Below are 17,560 nucleotides of genomic sequence, written 5' to 3'. Positions count from 1 at the left end.
TGTCCTTCTACAATGTGGAGGACAGAATGCTCATCTATACGTTCACAGATAATTTTTCTGGCACCATCCATCCATTTTTCAGTCCCTGTACTAATAAGTCAGGAAGAAATGAGGCTCCATTAATAATTTGCCCTGTCCCAATGACAGAATGAATGAGCCAACAGTTTGAGGAAATCTTTATTATTGAAAAAGTTTTTTTCAAAGTTGTATCTGTATGCTACAATCCATCCTTTGTTATTGAGCTGATATCATCGGCATAAAATGAAGGTTTCAACCTGGGAATTAATTCTTGACTTTTTAGCTGCTACATATCCAAATTTGGTCTCCAGAGTTGCTATGCAGTTGTATGGTTAATAAAATATTATTCAAAAAAGCACTAATATTAGTGTACAATCTTATTTTTAGCGGGCCCTTAATGAATCAGGTCTCTTTAGATGGTCATAACACTGTCAAAAAAAAAATTCCTAAAAGGACGCCAACCTCTTATTCCTCATCAGATAAGAATGCCTAAATACAAATTTGTATAAATAAAGTTGGCAGTGCAGGTGTTAATTTGTTTAAGGTAGGGGGGGGGGAGATGAGAATGAAAAATAAAGGTGCTGTTAGTGTGTAACCATGGGTGTGGATCTTCTCATGCTCAAGAACTGATTCAGTTTGTATTTTAGTTTTAATCTATAAAGACTGACCTTCCCCCTTGACTTGTAATTGGAATACATGCATCAGCCAGTAATCAAATGTATGTTTCTGAATTTGAATCAGAGCCACTACTCAGCAGAAAAAGAGGACAAGAGGAGGAGAGGCTGAGATTCTCAGCTACTTCCTAAGCATCAAAAACATTTACATCAAGCATGTAGTGAATTTGCCTGTAAATTGTTTTTAAGAGAATGACTATTTGAGGCACCGGATCTGTTGTAGGGCAGGCTGACTGAAGTTTAGTGTAGGACAGTTTTATGAATTGTGGAGAAGAAAATTGAGAGAATTATGAATTATTGGATGCAGCACACTGGTGACTCTAAATTGTCCATAGGAGTGAGTGTGAGTGTGTGAGGTTGTTTGTCTCTATGTGGCCCTGTGATGGACTGGTGACCTGTCCAGGCTGTACCCCTGCCTTTCACCCAAAGAGAGCTGGGATAGGCTCTAATATTATCACAAACAATTCTTGACTTATTCATGAAAAGACATAGACATTGGTTTGTCTAGATCAGGGGTGTCAAACTCATTTTAGGTCAGGGGCCATATGGAGGAAAATCTATTCCCAAGTGGGCCGGACCGGACCGACAAGGCAGTTTGCTCCGGGCCAGCTGACAGGTATAGGCCTACTTGCTCAGCCCCGGTATAAAGCGAACAGTTTGCCTGCTTAACATAATTGCTATTGCGACACCCAGTGGACACATTTAGAACAGCAATTTCTTTCATTGTAAAATTGAAGCTAATTTAAACTTTAAATCATATCGCGGGCCTGATCTGGCCCGCGGGCTGTAAGTTTGACACCCCTGGTCTAGATACTGGTAGTAAATAAATCTAAATAATCCAAAACCAAAAACATGCTATTAACCTGTAGTTCACTAGGATTTGAACAGATATCTAATAAAAGTAAAGTAACAAGTAATAACAGTAACAGCCGAGTAAAACTGCGTAACAGGAAAGTGGCAATAGTAATGTGTAATGAGTATTACAGTTTTCAAGGAGCTGCCGACTAGTGACAAGGCAAGGCAAGGCAAATTTACTTGTATAGCACCATTCATACACTACGCAATTCAAAGTGCTTTACAAGGCATGTAATTACAGTAAAAGTATGGAAAAGAGCATCTAAAAACAAAGACATTTAACATAAAATAAATTTAAATCAAATAAAGTAAATTAAAATAAGATGTAAAAGCAGCCTATCCCACACATCTGACAAGCATGACATAGCACCTTAAATTAAAACCTGTCTTATTGAAGTAAAAGGCTCTTGGGCATAAGTAGTTGGGTTTTCTCATGATTTAAGTCTATTATATCCTTGTAATAGACTAATGCTACACACCATTAAATGTAATAGATGAAAAAGTGAATAAATTGCTTAATATTAGCTTAAATTCCACCCAACAATGATGGGAATGGTCTGATTAGTATAAACCAGTCTGAAGTGGCTTCAATGACTAATTACCAGACAGAACAGAATATTTATCTTGTTCAGTGCACCCTAACTCTTTAATGATATCAAGTCTGCAAGTTAAATATGCTCATTGGATATTTTCATACTTAATATCATAGGCCACAGGACCTTCCATGCTGAATCCAAGGTAAAAGGATACGTCCTCTCGGCTGTATCCACTTCGAATATCGCCAAGGTAAATTGGACGGACTAGCATTTTTATGTTGCCACCATAGTTGACATAAATGACACCATTTTCTGATTTCCCTTTAATCCTTAATAACTTCTTCTGGACCTCTGGCTCGCTCCATGCTGTTCCAGACTGCCATTGATGGTGCAGTTTAACTGGTTGGCTACTTTGGCCACTGGAAGAGGCTTTCTGTGATGAGACACTGCTCAAAATATGATCAAGTTTCGCTTTAGGAACTATTCGCTTTAGTTCATGGGACTGCCCAAGGAAGAAATGAGCGATAGCACTCCGTGCTGGAAACATGTGAGAGAAGCGTCGATGAAAAGATTTCTTGAGTGATGTGACATATGTGCTGATATTTTTGTATGTTGCTGAGGCTTCAAGCTTTCGGTCTTGTGTAGGCCACATGAGCAGCATGGAGAGGTAGTACAGCTCAGTCACGTTTGAATGTGTACCCTCCTTTTGCAGTTCCTCATTAAGAATGTCAACCAGCTCATCATATTTTTTCAGCAGTTTGGAAGAGGGTTTGATGCTGTGCAGGACTATGTTTGCCAGGATAAAGTTGACTACATCCGAAACACTTCTATATCGTGAGTTATCAAATATAAAGTGCCATTTTTTAAGAATGTGTTCCATTTCCATCCCATTTTTGTCATTGAAGCACTGCAGTAGTCCAGCAAATGAGTCTGCTCGCTTTATTTCAAGATAGTTCTTCATGTCCACTATTTCCTGTTGGCGACTCAGGTTAGGGTTTCTGGCTTTTTCGCATGCTTTCTCCTCTTCCGAAATACTGAATATTTTGATGTACTTTCTGAAGAACTCAGATACCTTATACTTGTTTCTCTCATCAGCTGCTTCTCTTTCCTGTGACCTAGGCTTTAAGTATGTGAAGTAGTTCTCAAAAACACAGAAGATTTCCTTCAGCCTTGGCTTCAGTGACGTCAGAAACATCTCATGTTTTGCCAGAACAGACACAAACATGTTAACAGTTGCTGTGTTGCTGTGATCATTTAAACTGCTTGCTGGGTGCTGTCCCCTGAGAAACTGTAGCAGTTTATCTCTTTTATGTCTGTCACTGACAGGAAAAAGAGGAAGATTTTTGATGACATCAAGAAGGATCATCATGACTTCTGTCTCTCCAACATAGCCTGATGTATTGTAGGCCCTTGGTTTCTTCCTCATGTGTAGATCGAAGGGATCAATTTGTTCATCTTTCGTGGCCAGCTTCTGTGAAACTTGAAATGCCTTTACAGCTTCGGATCCTAGCGTTAGACATCCATCAAGTGCTTCAGGTGTGAGATCCATTGATCCAAAATCTTCAGTTTTCTTTTTGAGGTGGCTCTTATGCACTTGTCCAACTGTATCTGCAATGTAGGAATTTGAAATTTTCTCTTGTGCATCCAAAGCCCACTTGAGTGCAGATTTAAAGTCTTTTTCTTTTAAGTAGAAATATCGTGCAAGTGCTTGTGGCAGTGTTGCACTTCTGTCAAACCTCAATATAGCTCTTTCTAAAACTTCTTTGATTCTGTCAGATCCTTCCCCGTCATGTATGTTTTCGATTAAAGGAGAAAACAGTGTGGTTTTGTCATCTCCTTGTACTTTTCGATGACGTGTGATGAGCATGCTTTGGAGGTTCTGAACCAGGAAATCCTTTCCCATGCATGACTTGTAGAGTTTGTCACAGTGCAAAAGGTTAATGGTTATCTCAGACAGAGAAAGCGCGTGTTTCTTTGTGAGGACTTCAAGACAGTTACTAGCAATCATTTGGTGTAAGAATCGTACTGCTTGAAACGTGCCATGCTCTTCAGTGGTGAAAGTGATCATCAGTGTGGAATAGGGATTCATTTTATCATCAAGTGTTTCTGGCTTCCACAGAGCATTCTTTATCCCCACTAACGCTTCACACAGAGAGAGTGACATGTAGGATCTATTGACGTAGGTGTTCAGCAAAGCCAGGAAGGAGAAAAGTCTACCTTGTTGGGTAGTGGGGTCAAGATCTTTAACAGTGTTACTCACCAGATTTGTAATGTAAGTCTCGCTGAAGTTGTTGGTCATGATCATGAAGGCATAGAAAGTCTCAGGTTTCTCATGATCCTTTTTAAGCTGCTGAAGTTTGTCAGAAAACAAATTCTGCTCTTTGACTGACAACTTGTTGACGATGAATACATTTGCAATGTGGCTACTCCGTGAGCTCTCAGCAGGAAACTGGGTTCTCTCGCAGTTCAGTATGATTACCATGGGATTGCTTTGTAGCCTCCTATTGTTCAAGATGGACTGTTTTAGGTCTTCTACATCATCGCAGTTGTCCACCAATAGAAGTACAGGTACATAGCCTGACTGCTCCTGTTTGCCATATGTCAGTAGGCTCAAGACTTGGTCCGCAATTTCATTATTTGCCGCCATATTGTTTTTAACAACAGCACATCTGAATTTACTCTTCAGGTTCCAAAGAACATGCATTGCTAGAGTTGTTCCCCCACAGCCTGGGGCATGGAAGAGATTGATTATAACACATGGAGATGTGTAGCCTTTTACAGGTGTGATCAGGTCATATAACTCATTGTATTTGTCTCGTTTGATAAATGGCAGGCTGCCTTTTTTCTCAGAAAGGTAAAAGTTCCACCATGAGACTTGTCCTCCTCTGTAGAAGTCCTCCTCTATTTTCTTCTTGAACTCCTCAAAAGAGCCTTTTGTTTCAATTTCTGTGTTATGACATTCATTTTCACACAAGATGTCCAAAACGGTCATAGTCTCTTCATCTTTTTTTGCCAAGAGGACTGAGCTTGAGCCTGTGGATGGCAGGAATCTCTTGGAAGACTGTGATTGAGGTTCTTTCAGTTTTTTGATTGTGCTTGAAATTTCATGCAGACTCAGTTCATGGATACATTTACTGGCGATGTCCTCTTTACAGCGACAGTCTATCAGCTGCTTCCAATGACTGAATACAGTGGAGTCTTTGCATATGCACATCATATTGTCACTCCCTTCCAATGTGCGATAGAGTGCACAGAAGGTCTCCAAAATAGGGCTGGAGATATCAGTTACTGTGGAGTGAAGCATGAATACCACTAAGAGCTTATCTCTGGAAAGAAATTCTGGGTTGCAAAGCAATGAAACCATGTTGTTGATATCACCCGAACGTTTTTTCAGCCATTCATTGGGGCTTAGCGGTTTGTCTGTCTCACACTCTTCATTCACTCGTCCATTGCAGAAAATCCAACTTGTTTGCTTAAACAAGTTCAGTTTTCCAATGATTGCACTAATATTGTCCTGAGTGGTGTACATGTATGGGAAGTGCAGATTGGCTATGTGATCTCTTCTGTAAAAACTGCATGTTCCCTTCACATCAGATTCTGGGTCAAACTCAAACACTGCAAATGGCTTCATCTCTTTCAGAAAATCCATGTGTTCCAGTTGGCTCGAAGGACATTTGTCAGTAACCACAATCACTTGAAGGGAAGTTTCAAATGTATCTCTTCCACGAGTTATCAGCTGCTTTAGTCTTTGTCCCTGGTGACCTTGGGAGGGTTCTTTTTCATTCCTGCCCTCTGCTGACTTGCGTGCTGATGCCCAGCACTGGACTTTATCCATTAAACTTTTTACCTTTTCTTGGACTATCCGAGGATTAGCATCTGCCAATATGTTGATTGACCTCGGGCCATCCCGGACAAAGAGACATTCAGTTTTGCATTGTTGCTTTTTTTCTCTTGAGGCAATACTCAGTAGAGTATAGAAAATTTTATCTTGTGTCTCTGAATATGTTGGAACTACATCAACCTCAATTACCCATGTGTCTGAATTTGTTCCATCTTCACAATAAACCTGAATAAAATTGGGAGGCCTGATGCACATTCTGGCAGCTGTTACATGCTGCTCTTCAAAGTATTTACTTATAAATGATTCAAATGCTTCAGTATATTTGCTAAAGGAAGTGATCTTATGCCCAATTACTTGGCCATGTCCCTGTTCTGGCTGGTGACTCACTCCGAAATGTATAGTGCCATTGGTTCGTGAATTCATACAGCTTGCAGCAAAACTAAAAACTTCCTTTGTGAATTCATAAAGGATTTCTCTTTCAGTGGTCTCATTTGCACTAGGCAGAAGCTGGTACTCATGGACAGGGTCAATGAGGTTACTTGGGCCACCCATGGGAGGAAAAATGTCATTTTGCCTGTAGAAAATGGAGGAGTCGTTTTTGTCAAAGGGCCGGGTCATTGGTCTCTTCAGGTGCAGAAAGGTTTCTTTGTCAGTACTTTCTGTATGTAGCTGTGTGTCAGTTGTTGTCTTCTGATATAGTAAAGATCTTATTTTGTTTCTCGCCCTCTGCAGCATCTGCACTGTGGAGCTTTGACTTTGAATTCCTGAATCTGTGGATAATATATCAGTTTCCGCAGGTTCATCTATGTTCCCCGGCACACCCTCCATTTCTGTACTTTTCCATGATTCACCTTCTTTGGGCTGATAATGACTTTTTGGTGTTCTCACACTTGACTCCGTAGTCTCTGAACTCTTAAACTTCTCAACCTGTCGTATGATTTGTATTGCTGGAGCTGGTGGAACACCTAGTTCTAACAGGTCTTGTTTCTCATAGGAAACCAGGCACGCTCCTGTCAACTCTTGGTCATAAAGATTCTGTGCAGTTTTCTGTGGCACTCTGAGTCTAATGGTCAGCCAGTCCTTCACATGTTCTTTGGTCCAGTCCTCAATCAGCGGTGGAAGTTGGAGGTCACACTCTCCCTGTACACCACAAAGTTAAAAAAAAAAAAGGAAAATTAATGTTGGATATTTTTTTCCAAACATAAACTGGTGTAGTTGAGTTAAAACAACCAATACGTACAATTTTTGCCTGTGGTCCATCAGTTGAGAATCCTGTTGTAAATGGCACAACATTCCTGTAAACAGAAATACACCGCATGATTTTATTATTGTTTTCTAACTTCTGCTCAGCCTGTGATAGCACGTTTTCTACTTAAGGCAAAAGTTTGTTTCAGCTGCATCTTTAAGATTTAAGATGCTGTGGTATTAAAACTGCTCCAGAAACTAAAGGGCATATGTTGATCTTGTCTGATTTTTTCTTAATTTCATTATAGCACAAGATGCAAGGGAATAGAAAATGTCTTGCCTGTTGTCTTTAAAGTCAAGTGGCAGGCTCCGTGACATATCGCTCTTCAGAGACAGACAAGTTGGTGATCTGGGCCTTTCCTTGTAGTTTGCATCTGTCCTGTTTGTCTCAGCACATGGAGGATCCCTAGAAGTAATACATATAATAAAAATCAAGCACTATACAATGCGATTGTACTTCATGTAAGGTCATTACACAGACTGACATCAGTTCGGTTTTACAGTTACATCAAGTCATCTAAACTCTAATTATTATGGCTTTACTTTTATGCATTTTTGATTGTATAGTGCTGTTTGAATTGTAATTAAGTTTGTTTAGTGTATGATGGCATTTTTGATATCTACAATAACTGTGAGTGAGCTACTTTATTGTGGGTTTACTCTGGTAAATTATTATTAACAGTGTTTTCACATTATTAAATGTGACAACTGACATATATGGTCAAACAACATGTCAGCGAGTAGTACAGAGACATGTTTTCATTAGGTCTGAGGAATACTCCAGGCCAATGAGACGGTGATGAGAATCCTAACACCACTTAAATGTTCAGTTTGTAAAATGTGAAAGACTTAGCACCATCTAGTGGTGACATTGCAGAATGCAACCTTCTGAGGAGACTTGCTTCCCTTTGTAGATTTAAAAGTCTCATTCTAAGATTAAGAAAATGCAACAGTTGGTATTTTCTGATGATTAGACACTAATGACAACATATTAATGAATACTATTCAATTTCTACTAATAGATTGTGGTAAATATTATACACTGAACCTATAAGTCAAAGACTCACAGGACCAACTCACTAAGAATAACTGGAAGCATTCCATACATGGCTGAGCTAATGGTACTAATTAGTAAAAAACATTGTACACAGGACATACTGAAGAAGTATGACATGACACCACTTCTGGGGTCATGTTTGATAAACCAGGTCTAATGTAAGATGGTACAGGGGAGAAAAATCATACCATTCCTTTGTGCTGAAAAATGGAGGGTCTTCTTTAGATAAGTCACTTCTCATAGAGTGACAGCTTGAAGAACTTCCTTGCTTCTTCTGTTTGGAATCCATCTTTTCTTTCTATGATGTTCTTTTCATCTGCTGCAATGCAGATAATATTTACACTACAGTCAGTGTTAATACTGGATACACACACCACACTCCCATCTGTATCTGTAAGGCTTTTTGCTAGTGAGGGAGAGTAATCTGTATTTGCCCTCTACCACCCTTACTCATACTGATGTAATACTGCAATGGAAAAAGGAATGTGGAAACAAAAAGACGTCAAGGATGTTAATAGGCCATATAAAACCAGTTGTTCTGATCCGACCTCATTGTTTGTGTTGGGGGAGTGGCATTTCTTAACAATAGCTTGAGACAGGATTAAATGCAACATACGCACTTTCTTATTTGGACCAACTTCATGTGGATTGTAAATGTGTAAAAATAAATACTGTTTTATGTTTATGGAGAAACATTGCTAGACAAACCTTAATTTATTACCTGTTGTTTTTGAAGTATGGTACTGATGTTACCTTAAAAAAACAATATCAGTTTTTTAGTAAGTAAGTTAGTTAGTGATGATGCACAGCCACTGTTTCCTCCCACCAAGAAGCTTCCAGGTTCGAATCTTGCTTAAGCCTAAAATTTGCGTTTATGTGGGTGCTCTCTGGGTACTCTGGTTACCTCTCATAGTCCAAAGACATGCAGTTTGCTAGCCAACACTGAGCAGATCACCAGTCTATGATAGGGCTGGCACCAACACTCATTTGAGTTACCAAACTAACCTGCATGTGTTTGCACTGTGGGAGGAAGCTGCAGTACGTGGGGAAACCCCAACACACACAGGGAGAACATGTAATGTTTTTTCTTATTCTAATAACATAAAATAATGCACTTGTAACATTACTAAAGGCAAAGGCAAAGGCAAATTTATTTGTATAGCACCTTTCATACACTACGCAATTCAAAGTGCTTTACAAGGCATATACTGTAATTACATTAAAAGCATTGAAAAGAGCATTTAAAAGTAAAGACATTTAACATAAAATAAATTTAAATCAAGTAAAGTAAATTAAAATAAAACATAAAAGCACATTAAGAAAACAAGGATGAACAATTATTCGAAGGCAGCAGTAAACAACAGAGTTTTCAGTCCTGATTTGAATGAGCTGACAGTTTGAGCAGACCTCAGGTGTTCAGGAAGTTTGTTCCACAAGTGAGGAGCATAGTGACTGAATGCTGCTTCACTTTGTTTGGTTCTGGTTCTGGGAACATACAGACCTGTCCCAGATGACCTGAGGGGTCTGGAAACCTCATAGGGAACCAATATATCTTGGATATATTTTGGTCCACAACCATTTAGTGCTTTATAAACTAGCAATAAGATTTTAAAATCTATCCTTTGACTAACGGGAAGCCAGTGTAGTGATCTAAGAACTGGTGTGATATGGTCTAGTTTCTTGATGTTTGTAAGGAATCTGGCAGCAGCATTCTGGATTAGCTGTAGCTGCCTGATTGACGTTTTGCTAAGACCTGTGAATAAGCATGTTTTTCAGGTGGTAATAGGAAGATTTAGTGATGGATTTTATGTAGTTATTAAAATTCAGGTCTGAGTCAATGATTACACCAAGGTTTCTGGCTTGTTTGTAGCTTTCAATGACATGGAGTCAAGGTGAGCAATGACCTTTGACCTTTCATTTTTGGGGCCAAAAACAATCACTTCTGTCTTGTCTGTATTGAGCTGGAGAAAATTCTGGCGCATCCATTCTTTGACTTGATTAATACACTCACATAATGAAATTAGAGGACTATAATCATGAGATGATACTGATATATAAAGTTGGGTGTCATCTGCATAGGTATGGTAGTCAATGTTGTAGTATTCCATAATCTGAGCAAGGGGCAGCATGTAGATATTGAATAAGAGAGGACCAAGAATAGACCCCTGAGGAACCCCACATTTCATTTTTGTTCGCTCAGACTCATAGTTACCAAGTGAGACAAAATAGTCTCTATCTTGTAAGTAAGATTTTAGCCAATTTAACACTGAGCCAGTAACTCCCACCCACGCTTCTAGTCTATCAAGCAGCACATCATGATCAACTGTGTCAAATGCAGCACTGAGATCCAGTAGTACTAAAACAGAGGTTTTGGATTCATCATTATTCAAATGTAAATTATTTAAAATTTTAATAAGTGCAGTCTCGGTGCTGTGGTGTGCGCGAAATCCAGACTGAAGTGCATTAAAAAGATTGTTTTGCACCATAAATCTGTGAATTTGTTGAGAAACTACTTTTTCAATTATTTTTCCCAGAAATGGAAGATTTGATATTGGCCTGTAGTTACTTACTGCTGAAGCATCTAGATTAGGCTTTTTAAGAAGAGGTTTTATAACAGCAGTTTTTAAGGCCTGGGGAAACTGCCCTGACTGAAGAGAACTATTGACAATTTGCAATACATCTGGAGCTAAGCTGTTAAAAACATTTTTTAAAAAATTTGTTGGTAAAATATCAAGGCAGCATGATGTAGATTTTAATTGTAGAAGCGTTTCTGCCAGAGCTCTGTGATCAAGGAGATCAAAATGTTCTAGATTCACTAGGTGTTTAGTCATCCAGTACACACACTTTAACCAGTCTTTCCAGATTCCACATTGTACAATGGAGTGCACAAATTTACCTACAGGCTAGGGTGCATCTGTGACTAAGCCCTAAAATGACAGGACTTACGAGGGTGCCCTTAGATATTATAAAACAGTTGCAATGAAATTGTAATTTGTAATGGGGTTTGACATTCTGAAGCCATTGTTTCACCAACTATCAAATAGGCCTATCAACTATCAATTGGCCTATCAAATAGCTGTAAGTACACATTATTAGCTTGACCACTGGAGTAATGAAGTTGCTTATGATGGTTAGCTGGTAAAAATAATTTCTTATACTGTACTTTAATGCAGAGAAAAGTCCTCATTCTCCTTCATTTATATTTCATAAAAGCAAAGCAGACCACATGCATTTTCCTACAGATACAGTAACCCCTAACAAACAAAATTCATAACAGGGTAAATGCAGTCAAAGCCCAAATGATTAACAGAGCTGATATTTTTTTTATGTTAAAAAAAGTTGTGGATTGTCCTAGGCCTCTTACCTGTTTGCGTCCCATGGATTTTATTTGTATAATATTAATACTTCCCCAATCATGCTGTAAATCCTCTTGTGCTGTTTCCTAAAATGACACTGATTCACAGATTCAAATTGTGTATCTCTGGGGGTGTGTCAACATTAGTCACAAGGAACAGAGGCAGAGAGAGCAACCTCTGGCATAAAACACCAGTGAACAGAAAGTATTGCACGCATGCTTCCTGATCTCAGTGTTTATTTGAGTTACTGCTCCTGGTTCCTGTGTTCCCTGTCTCAGGATTGCTGTTTCCCTGAGTGGCCACACTCTTCCTGAATCTTCTTGGTGTTTCCTTGCTCTGTGTCCCTTGATTTTAGTTTCCCTGTGAGTGTGTGACCACACTCTTCTGAGTTGGTCACACACTCCAGGAAGAGGGGAATGAGAAGAAGTTGACGTGTCGAGATACGAATCAATGTGTTGGTCGGCTCATTTTCACCTGTAAACATGTAAATATTTGCATATACACACTGGCTTTTCAGCAATAGGCCGAAACACCAGTGAGCGTGGAGTTGTGGGGTGTGGGGCATCCTGGCTATTGCCATAGGCTACTGTTAGCCCAGGTGACTGTTTCCCAATAAGACAGACATCGGTGGTCCATTGTAACCCAGGTTTCTGTGATTTTGGACCCCACTGATCCCTCAAACTTGCTGAAGAAAAGGCTGGTTCTGGTTTTTGGGACGATCCCGTCCAAACCATCGCTTATATGTGGGTAATATAGACGTGATGGGGTCACTTGGTTGGAAGAGATGAGGGTATGGTAGTCTGAGGAACAGGATAGCACCCATAGCAATAGTCTAGAGGGCTGCACCCAATTCACAGAATTTTGGGTTTCAAAACGTAACCAACATTTGTAGAGATTCCAGAAGTAGAACAGGAGACAGAGCCTTTAGCTATCAAGTTCTTCTGTGGAACCACCTCCCAGTCTGCCTTCAGGAGGCAGACAGCGTCTTTACTTTAATGTTAGACATAAAACTTTCATTTTTGACAAAGCTTATAGTTATTGCTGGCTCAGATGACCCTGAACCACCCTTTAGTTATGCTTCTATAGGCCTAGACTGCCTGAGGACTCCTCTCTCCTCTCCTCCCCCCTCCTTTCCTTTTCACTGTTGCCAAGTGCTGCTCATGAGGGACTTGTTGGGTTTCTATGTAAAGTGCCTTGGGTTGATTTTATTGTGATTTGGCACTATACAAATAAATTGAGTGGAAATGAATTGAATTCAGTGCATATGAAAGGAAATTTTATTTACATTCTGGTAAATAAACTCATGGAGACGTCCTGTGGACATAAGTGCAAAGGGACACATAGGAATAGAGTGACAGGTCACAGTTGAACAATACATACACACATTACATGCAGCACATTAATAATGATTCTTTCTTCTTCATTTTTTTCAAATCATGTTGGGCATTAATCCATCCATCCACTCACCTTTGGACAATTATCCAACATTATAATTTGATATTTTATATCCCCTGAAATTAGAGGATATTAAAGGGTATATCATCAAATACTTTTGGCTGCAGTTTGCAGAGTTATTTTAATAAATAAAGTATAGTTTAAAACATTTGATTTGTTACCACCAACATGTATCATTCACCCAACCTTTCTTAATCATATGAGCAGAAGAGTTGATTTGCTTGACCCTCATGACATAAATCATGCAAATTGGCAGAAAGTTCTTCATCTCCTTCTGTTACAGCATTAGCATATCTAATACCACTTATATTTCACATATTGTGTCATGCTGTTTCATAATACATATGAAAAAAACCCATAGTGATGTCAACAGAACATGTACTTAAGAAAAATATTTTTCTCCATAACAAAATGGCACATTTTAATAGGATAGTTATTATAATGGCATCTGCTGCCATTATCCCATTTTAACTGCCGGTCAGAGTAAAAAAAAAAAAAAAAAAAAAACATACATCAGACTGTGGTTATATAGAAAATCTGTATAATCTCCTTTGTTTTCATTCATGGCTACTGAGAAATACAGGACTAAGATAACCTGCGCCCTGATCGTAAAGTGTGTTGGCAGGGAGATGACGTGGATAAAAAAGCAAGCGACTTATTCTAAACAGCGCCATTGCTGCCAAGGTGCACTTCAGCATGTGGCTTCAGCAAAACTGTTGTCTTATATATGAATAGAACAATAGTAAGTGTACTGATTAAAATAGTAAGGTGTAATCAGTCAAACATTTGGTGGCAGCTATGAGAAACTTCAACAGCAAGCATGTGTCATCCTGCACAAACCCTGCTAACTACACTGAGCAGATTTTAACTAATTCTATACTATGCAGATAGTCAACATGAAAAGGCCTAAGAAATATGGGTGACACCAGGCCAGCTGACTCTGTTCTTCAGTTACCCTGGCTTTAATCAGCAACGCTCAAAAACACTACTGAAAATTTCTGCAAAGATGAAAAAACATAAATTATTACCATCACCACCATAGAAATTAACGGACAGGGGACACTATGAGAAATCTGACTTTTCCTTGGTTGGCCTGCTGTAAAATAACATATTAATTTGCAGTTCATTTAAGTTGAATGTTTGTTTACAAGTGTAATGTGTAAGCTGGCTAGTGTTCAGTGCTGGTTTACTGTACCTCTCCAACAGCAGAGGATCATGGCTGTCTGTATATTTTTCTTTGATCTGTTTCTTTCCAAAAATATTTTGGTATACCACAAAAGCAAAACATAGCATCACATAAACATTATTTCCTGTTCAAATTAAGTTGCTTCTAACACTACCATGCTGTGCCCTGTCTCGGCCACTGCATAATATTCTTGTGGATATAAACCTAAATATATCCTGTGCATGTGTATCTTTTAAATTATATCCTCTTCTGTTCACTGCTGTTCTTTGTGTGTGAGTCTCTCTGAACGTCCAGACATCTCACCCCTTCCAGCAGCATGGGAGTCCCGTGATGTGGGTCTGGGTGGAAGAAGGCAAAGAGCATAAAGGGATGCAGGCAGATGAAGAGAGGAAAAACACTGTCTTAATCAGTTCATTCACTATTTATTCCTATTATTACCTAAATAACCTGGAAAATACCAGTCAGACGCTGTTTGAAATCGAAGAGTTTTGCCCTCTTAATTAAATTGCAATTCATTTTACAATTGGGAATTCAATATGCAATTTGAGCAAGCAATTTGAAAATAGATTTTGCAATTGGCAATTTGTAAAGTGTCAATTCACTTTTAATATTTTTGGTTAAAATTTTAAATGAAAACTAAATCAACTGCAGATCATATTGCCATGGGTTTTTGGTCTCTTTATTCAAATGTGCCAGTAAAACAGAGCCCCCAGGGGGCTGCATTTTCCTTACATTGTCACCACGAACTTTTGGTGTCAAAATTCAATTGACAAAATTCAATACTCCTGTCTATATATCTGTACTATATCTTTGGAAAAACATTTTGTTGTCTGTTTTTAAAGTCACATTGCCAGTGTCATTCTAAAGTTGCAGTGTGTAGGGAACACACTGCATGCTCATTACATATAATTGACCTTTGAGTGAACGTGCTAGCACATACCAATGATCCGGGCCTGGAGTCTGACCTTCAGACTGCTCTCCTTTCTCCCTCTGGTTACCAGAGTGATCTCCTCCTGCAGCACCCCCTCCTGATGCGTTCTGTACTCACACGTTACCTTTACTCCTCCTGAAAAAAGGGAGGGAGAGAATATGAGCATTTATACCCGTTACATTATATTGTTGTATGAGAAATTTCTCTAAAGACTATCCAGTGCCATTCCAAATTGCACTCTGTTCTGCCTGCTTTGTTGTTTATAGACTCTTTTAGACAATTGTTTCCTCATTATCTGGTCAAGGGTGTATTTATTGTTGCATGTTAGTATCACCATACTGGTTTCCTACTGTATCTAGTCATTTTTTAATTTTCGTGTTTTAATTTTTCTTCAGCTGTCAGTCTAGTTCTTGTGTTTCTTATGTCTAGTGTAGTTTTCTAATCTTTTATTTACCATCAGTACTTTTACCTAAGTCTTTTGCCTGTCCTCCTGTGTGTCCCAGTTATGGATTGTGGCATCTGAGACAGGGCCAAATTCTCACCTCACCTCACCTCACCTTTGTATAAGCTGCTGTTCCACTACTGTTCTGTCATTCAGTAAATTTCCTCATGTACAAGTTCTTTCATGTTCCTGAAAAGCTGCAGTGAGTAACTCACTGTGCTAGAAAAAAAAAACATTCAACATACACTGTACTGCAGCTCGTTTGGTGTGTTGAAAGTGTACCAGGGAGACATGCTGCTGATGAAGCAATGATCAAAGAAAACCTCTGTAGGAAAGCCCATCAAGATACAGCTACTAGTAGAGCAGTGGACAGCTAGGAGGGAGACCTGGATCCAGTTCTCAGTAGTAACTCTAAAGCTTCCATAACAGGGCCTTAGAAAACCAACACCTTTTGCATTTTGATTTTTTCCTAATTGGTGCAAACTGATTGTGAGTAAGTGGTAAACTGTCCTGTACTGATGCTGGGACATACCCTCCAATGTGAAGTTAATACGATGTACCCGGAGGCTGGGGGACCTGCGAGTTGGGGAGGAGGAAGGGTGAAAGGAGAGCTCTTTGCCCAGTGTGGGCACATCTGGGATGGTAAAGACAATCTCATAAGAGTGGTGGCTTTTCAGGAAACCAGCCTGGAGAGAGGATCACCACAACAGATTCACAGAGTAGATTGGTGGGGGGGGAGAGAAAATAAATGGAGTTAGCAAAAGAGACAAACAGAGGGTGGCCAGAGGGTGTAGGAAGTTCCTGGATGACAAAGGCATTGATGCCACTGATACCTTGATCCAGGTCTGGTAGGAGATCCCCCAGGACACCATCCCAGATGTTGTTGGGAGTACTTAAAGGCACATTTCTTCACATTTTGAGTTGCTGTGATGAAATTGATGTAACTTGGATGAGCCTGTGACATTTTTTCACTTTGATTTTCAGTGTGATTGTGAATACAGACCTCCAAGCAGCTTCCTCAATCCTCACAGCAGAAATAAGAGTTTTAGGACATCCTTCATTATAGTGGGCTTATATTTCCCATGACATCTCCCAAAGCACTATGGGATGTATATTTTCAAAATTTAGAGGACCATTCTTCCCTAAATAGAAGTAGAACTAGGACTAACAATAGGAGTAGAAATAATATTAGCTTTTTTGAAATAACTTAATACTATATGTCTGGACCACTATATGTTATTCTATTATAGATATCTTTAATTTTCTGTCAGGTTAATGGTTTGTAAAAATGCATCATATTGAAATGTGTGTGTCACACACACATGGGCACACCTTCACCAGGTAGCTGCCATCCTTCTCTGGGATAGCAATAAGAGTAGACAGATTGGACTGGTCATCTCTCCGTGTTGGAGAGCCAGGGGGCTCATCGTTGTCAGGGAAACGCACGCCACCTGCTTTGGAGGTGGAGCCTGGTGACAGAGAGGAAATACTGACGGGCACAATCATGAAGATGTAATGAAATCTAATGACTAAATCCAACATGTCTAGATGCCCAACATTAAAATAAACAAAAGCAGCTATGTATATTTCAATAGGTGTTTAATAAATCTCTGTAAAGCAGAAAACTGAAAATGTGAAGAAATCAAAAGCAATCTGGATAAATCAACACTATGCCTATTTCTCAACAGCACCACTGTAACTAGTCTACTACAGCTACCTACTAACCAGTCAGTCAGAAATACCCCAACTAACAAAAGGCAATTACAGCCAGACATAACTGTATTAAGGCCAAACTATTGCCAGCCAACAGTAGCAATTACTCAGGGCAACATGAACACATCAAACTTACCTTTTCTTCCCGTTGCCATGGTAATCTTGTTAGGAAGTGGGAAGTGTCAGACAGTACCAAAGTGATTTCATCAGTGAACTCCTGAGTAAAAGAGACAGACAATGACAGAGATGGA

General features: G+C 39.3%; 3 protein-coding genes across 5 annotated transcripts in view; 1 reads left to right on the top strand and 2 right to left on the bottom strand.

The window, feature by feature from the left end:
* The window catches only part of btr01 (bloodthirsty-related gene family, member 1), a 12,353-nt gene extending 11,947 nt beyond the window's left edge, over positions 1-406 (top strand). For both annotated transcript variants that reach the window (XM_033325444.1, XM_026304451.2), the window contains exon 11: positions 1-406. This exon is cut by the window's left edge and continues 217 nt beyond it. In XM_033325444.1, the coding sequence (XP_033181335.1) occupies positions 1-152 (152 nt within the window). In that variant the 3' untranslated portion in view covers positions 153-406.
* On the bottom strand, positions 393-11,685 carry LOC113128851 (sterile alpha motif domain-containing protein 9-like). Of its 2 annotated transcripts, XM_026304450.2 has the most exons (6): positions 11,591-11,658; positions 8,948-8,979; positions 8,415-8,545; positions 7,450-7,575; positions 7,165-7,219; positions 393-7,064 (listed from the first exon to the last, which is right to left on the bottom strand). In XM_026304450.2, exons 3-6 carry the CDS (start codon positions 8,513-8,515, stop codon positions 2,226-2,228), a joined length of 5,121 nt encoding a protein of 1,706 aa, XP_026160235.1. In that variant the 5' UTR covers positions 8,516-8,545; positions 8,948-8,979; positions 11,591-11,658; the 3' UTR covers positions 393-2,225. The 2 variants fall into 2 exon arrangements, with proteins under 2 accessions (XP_026160235.1, XP_026160234.1); XM_026304449.2 differs by lacking the exon at positions 8,948-8,979 and having other exon boundaries at positions 11,591-11,685.
* Positions 11,686-14,460: 2,775 nt separating this feature from the next.
* Positions 14,461-17,533, bottom strand: adisspa (adipose secreted signaling protein a). Its single transcript, XM_026304074.1, has 5 exons — positions 17,446-17,533; positions 16,929-17,065; positions 16,129-16,282; positions 15,164-15,289; positions 14,461-14,561 (listed from the first exon to the last, which is right to left on the bottom strand). Exons 1-5 carry the CDS (start codon positions 17,462-17,464, stop codon positions 14,461-14,463), a joined length of 537 nt encoding a protein of 178 aa, XP_026159859.1. The 5' UTR covers positions 17,465-17,533.
* Between the last annotated feature and the right edge of the window lie 27 nt (positions 17,534-17,560).

Source organism: Mastacembelus armatus, chromosome 1, assembly GCF_900324485.2.
Source record: "Mastacembelus armatus chromosome 1, fMasArm1.2, whole genome shotgun sequence".
NCBI lineage: Eukaryota > Metazoa > Chordata > Actinopteri > Synbranchiformes > Mastacembelidae > Mastacembelus > Mastacembelus armatus.
This window is presented reverse-complemented; position numbering and strand designations above follow the sequence as displayed.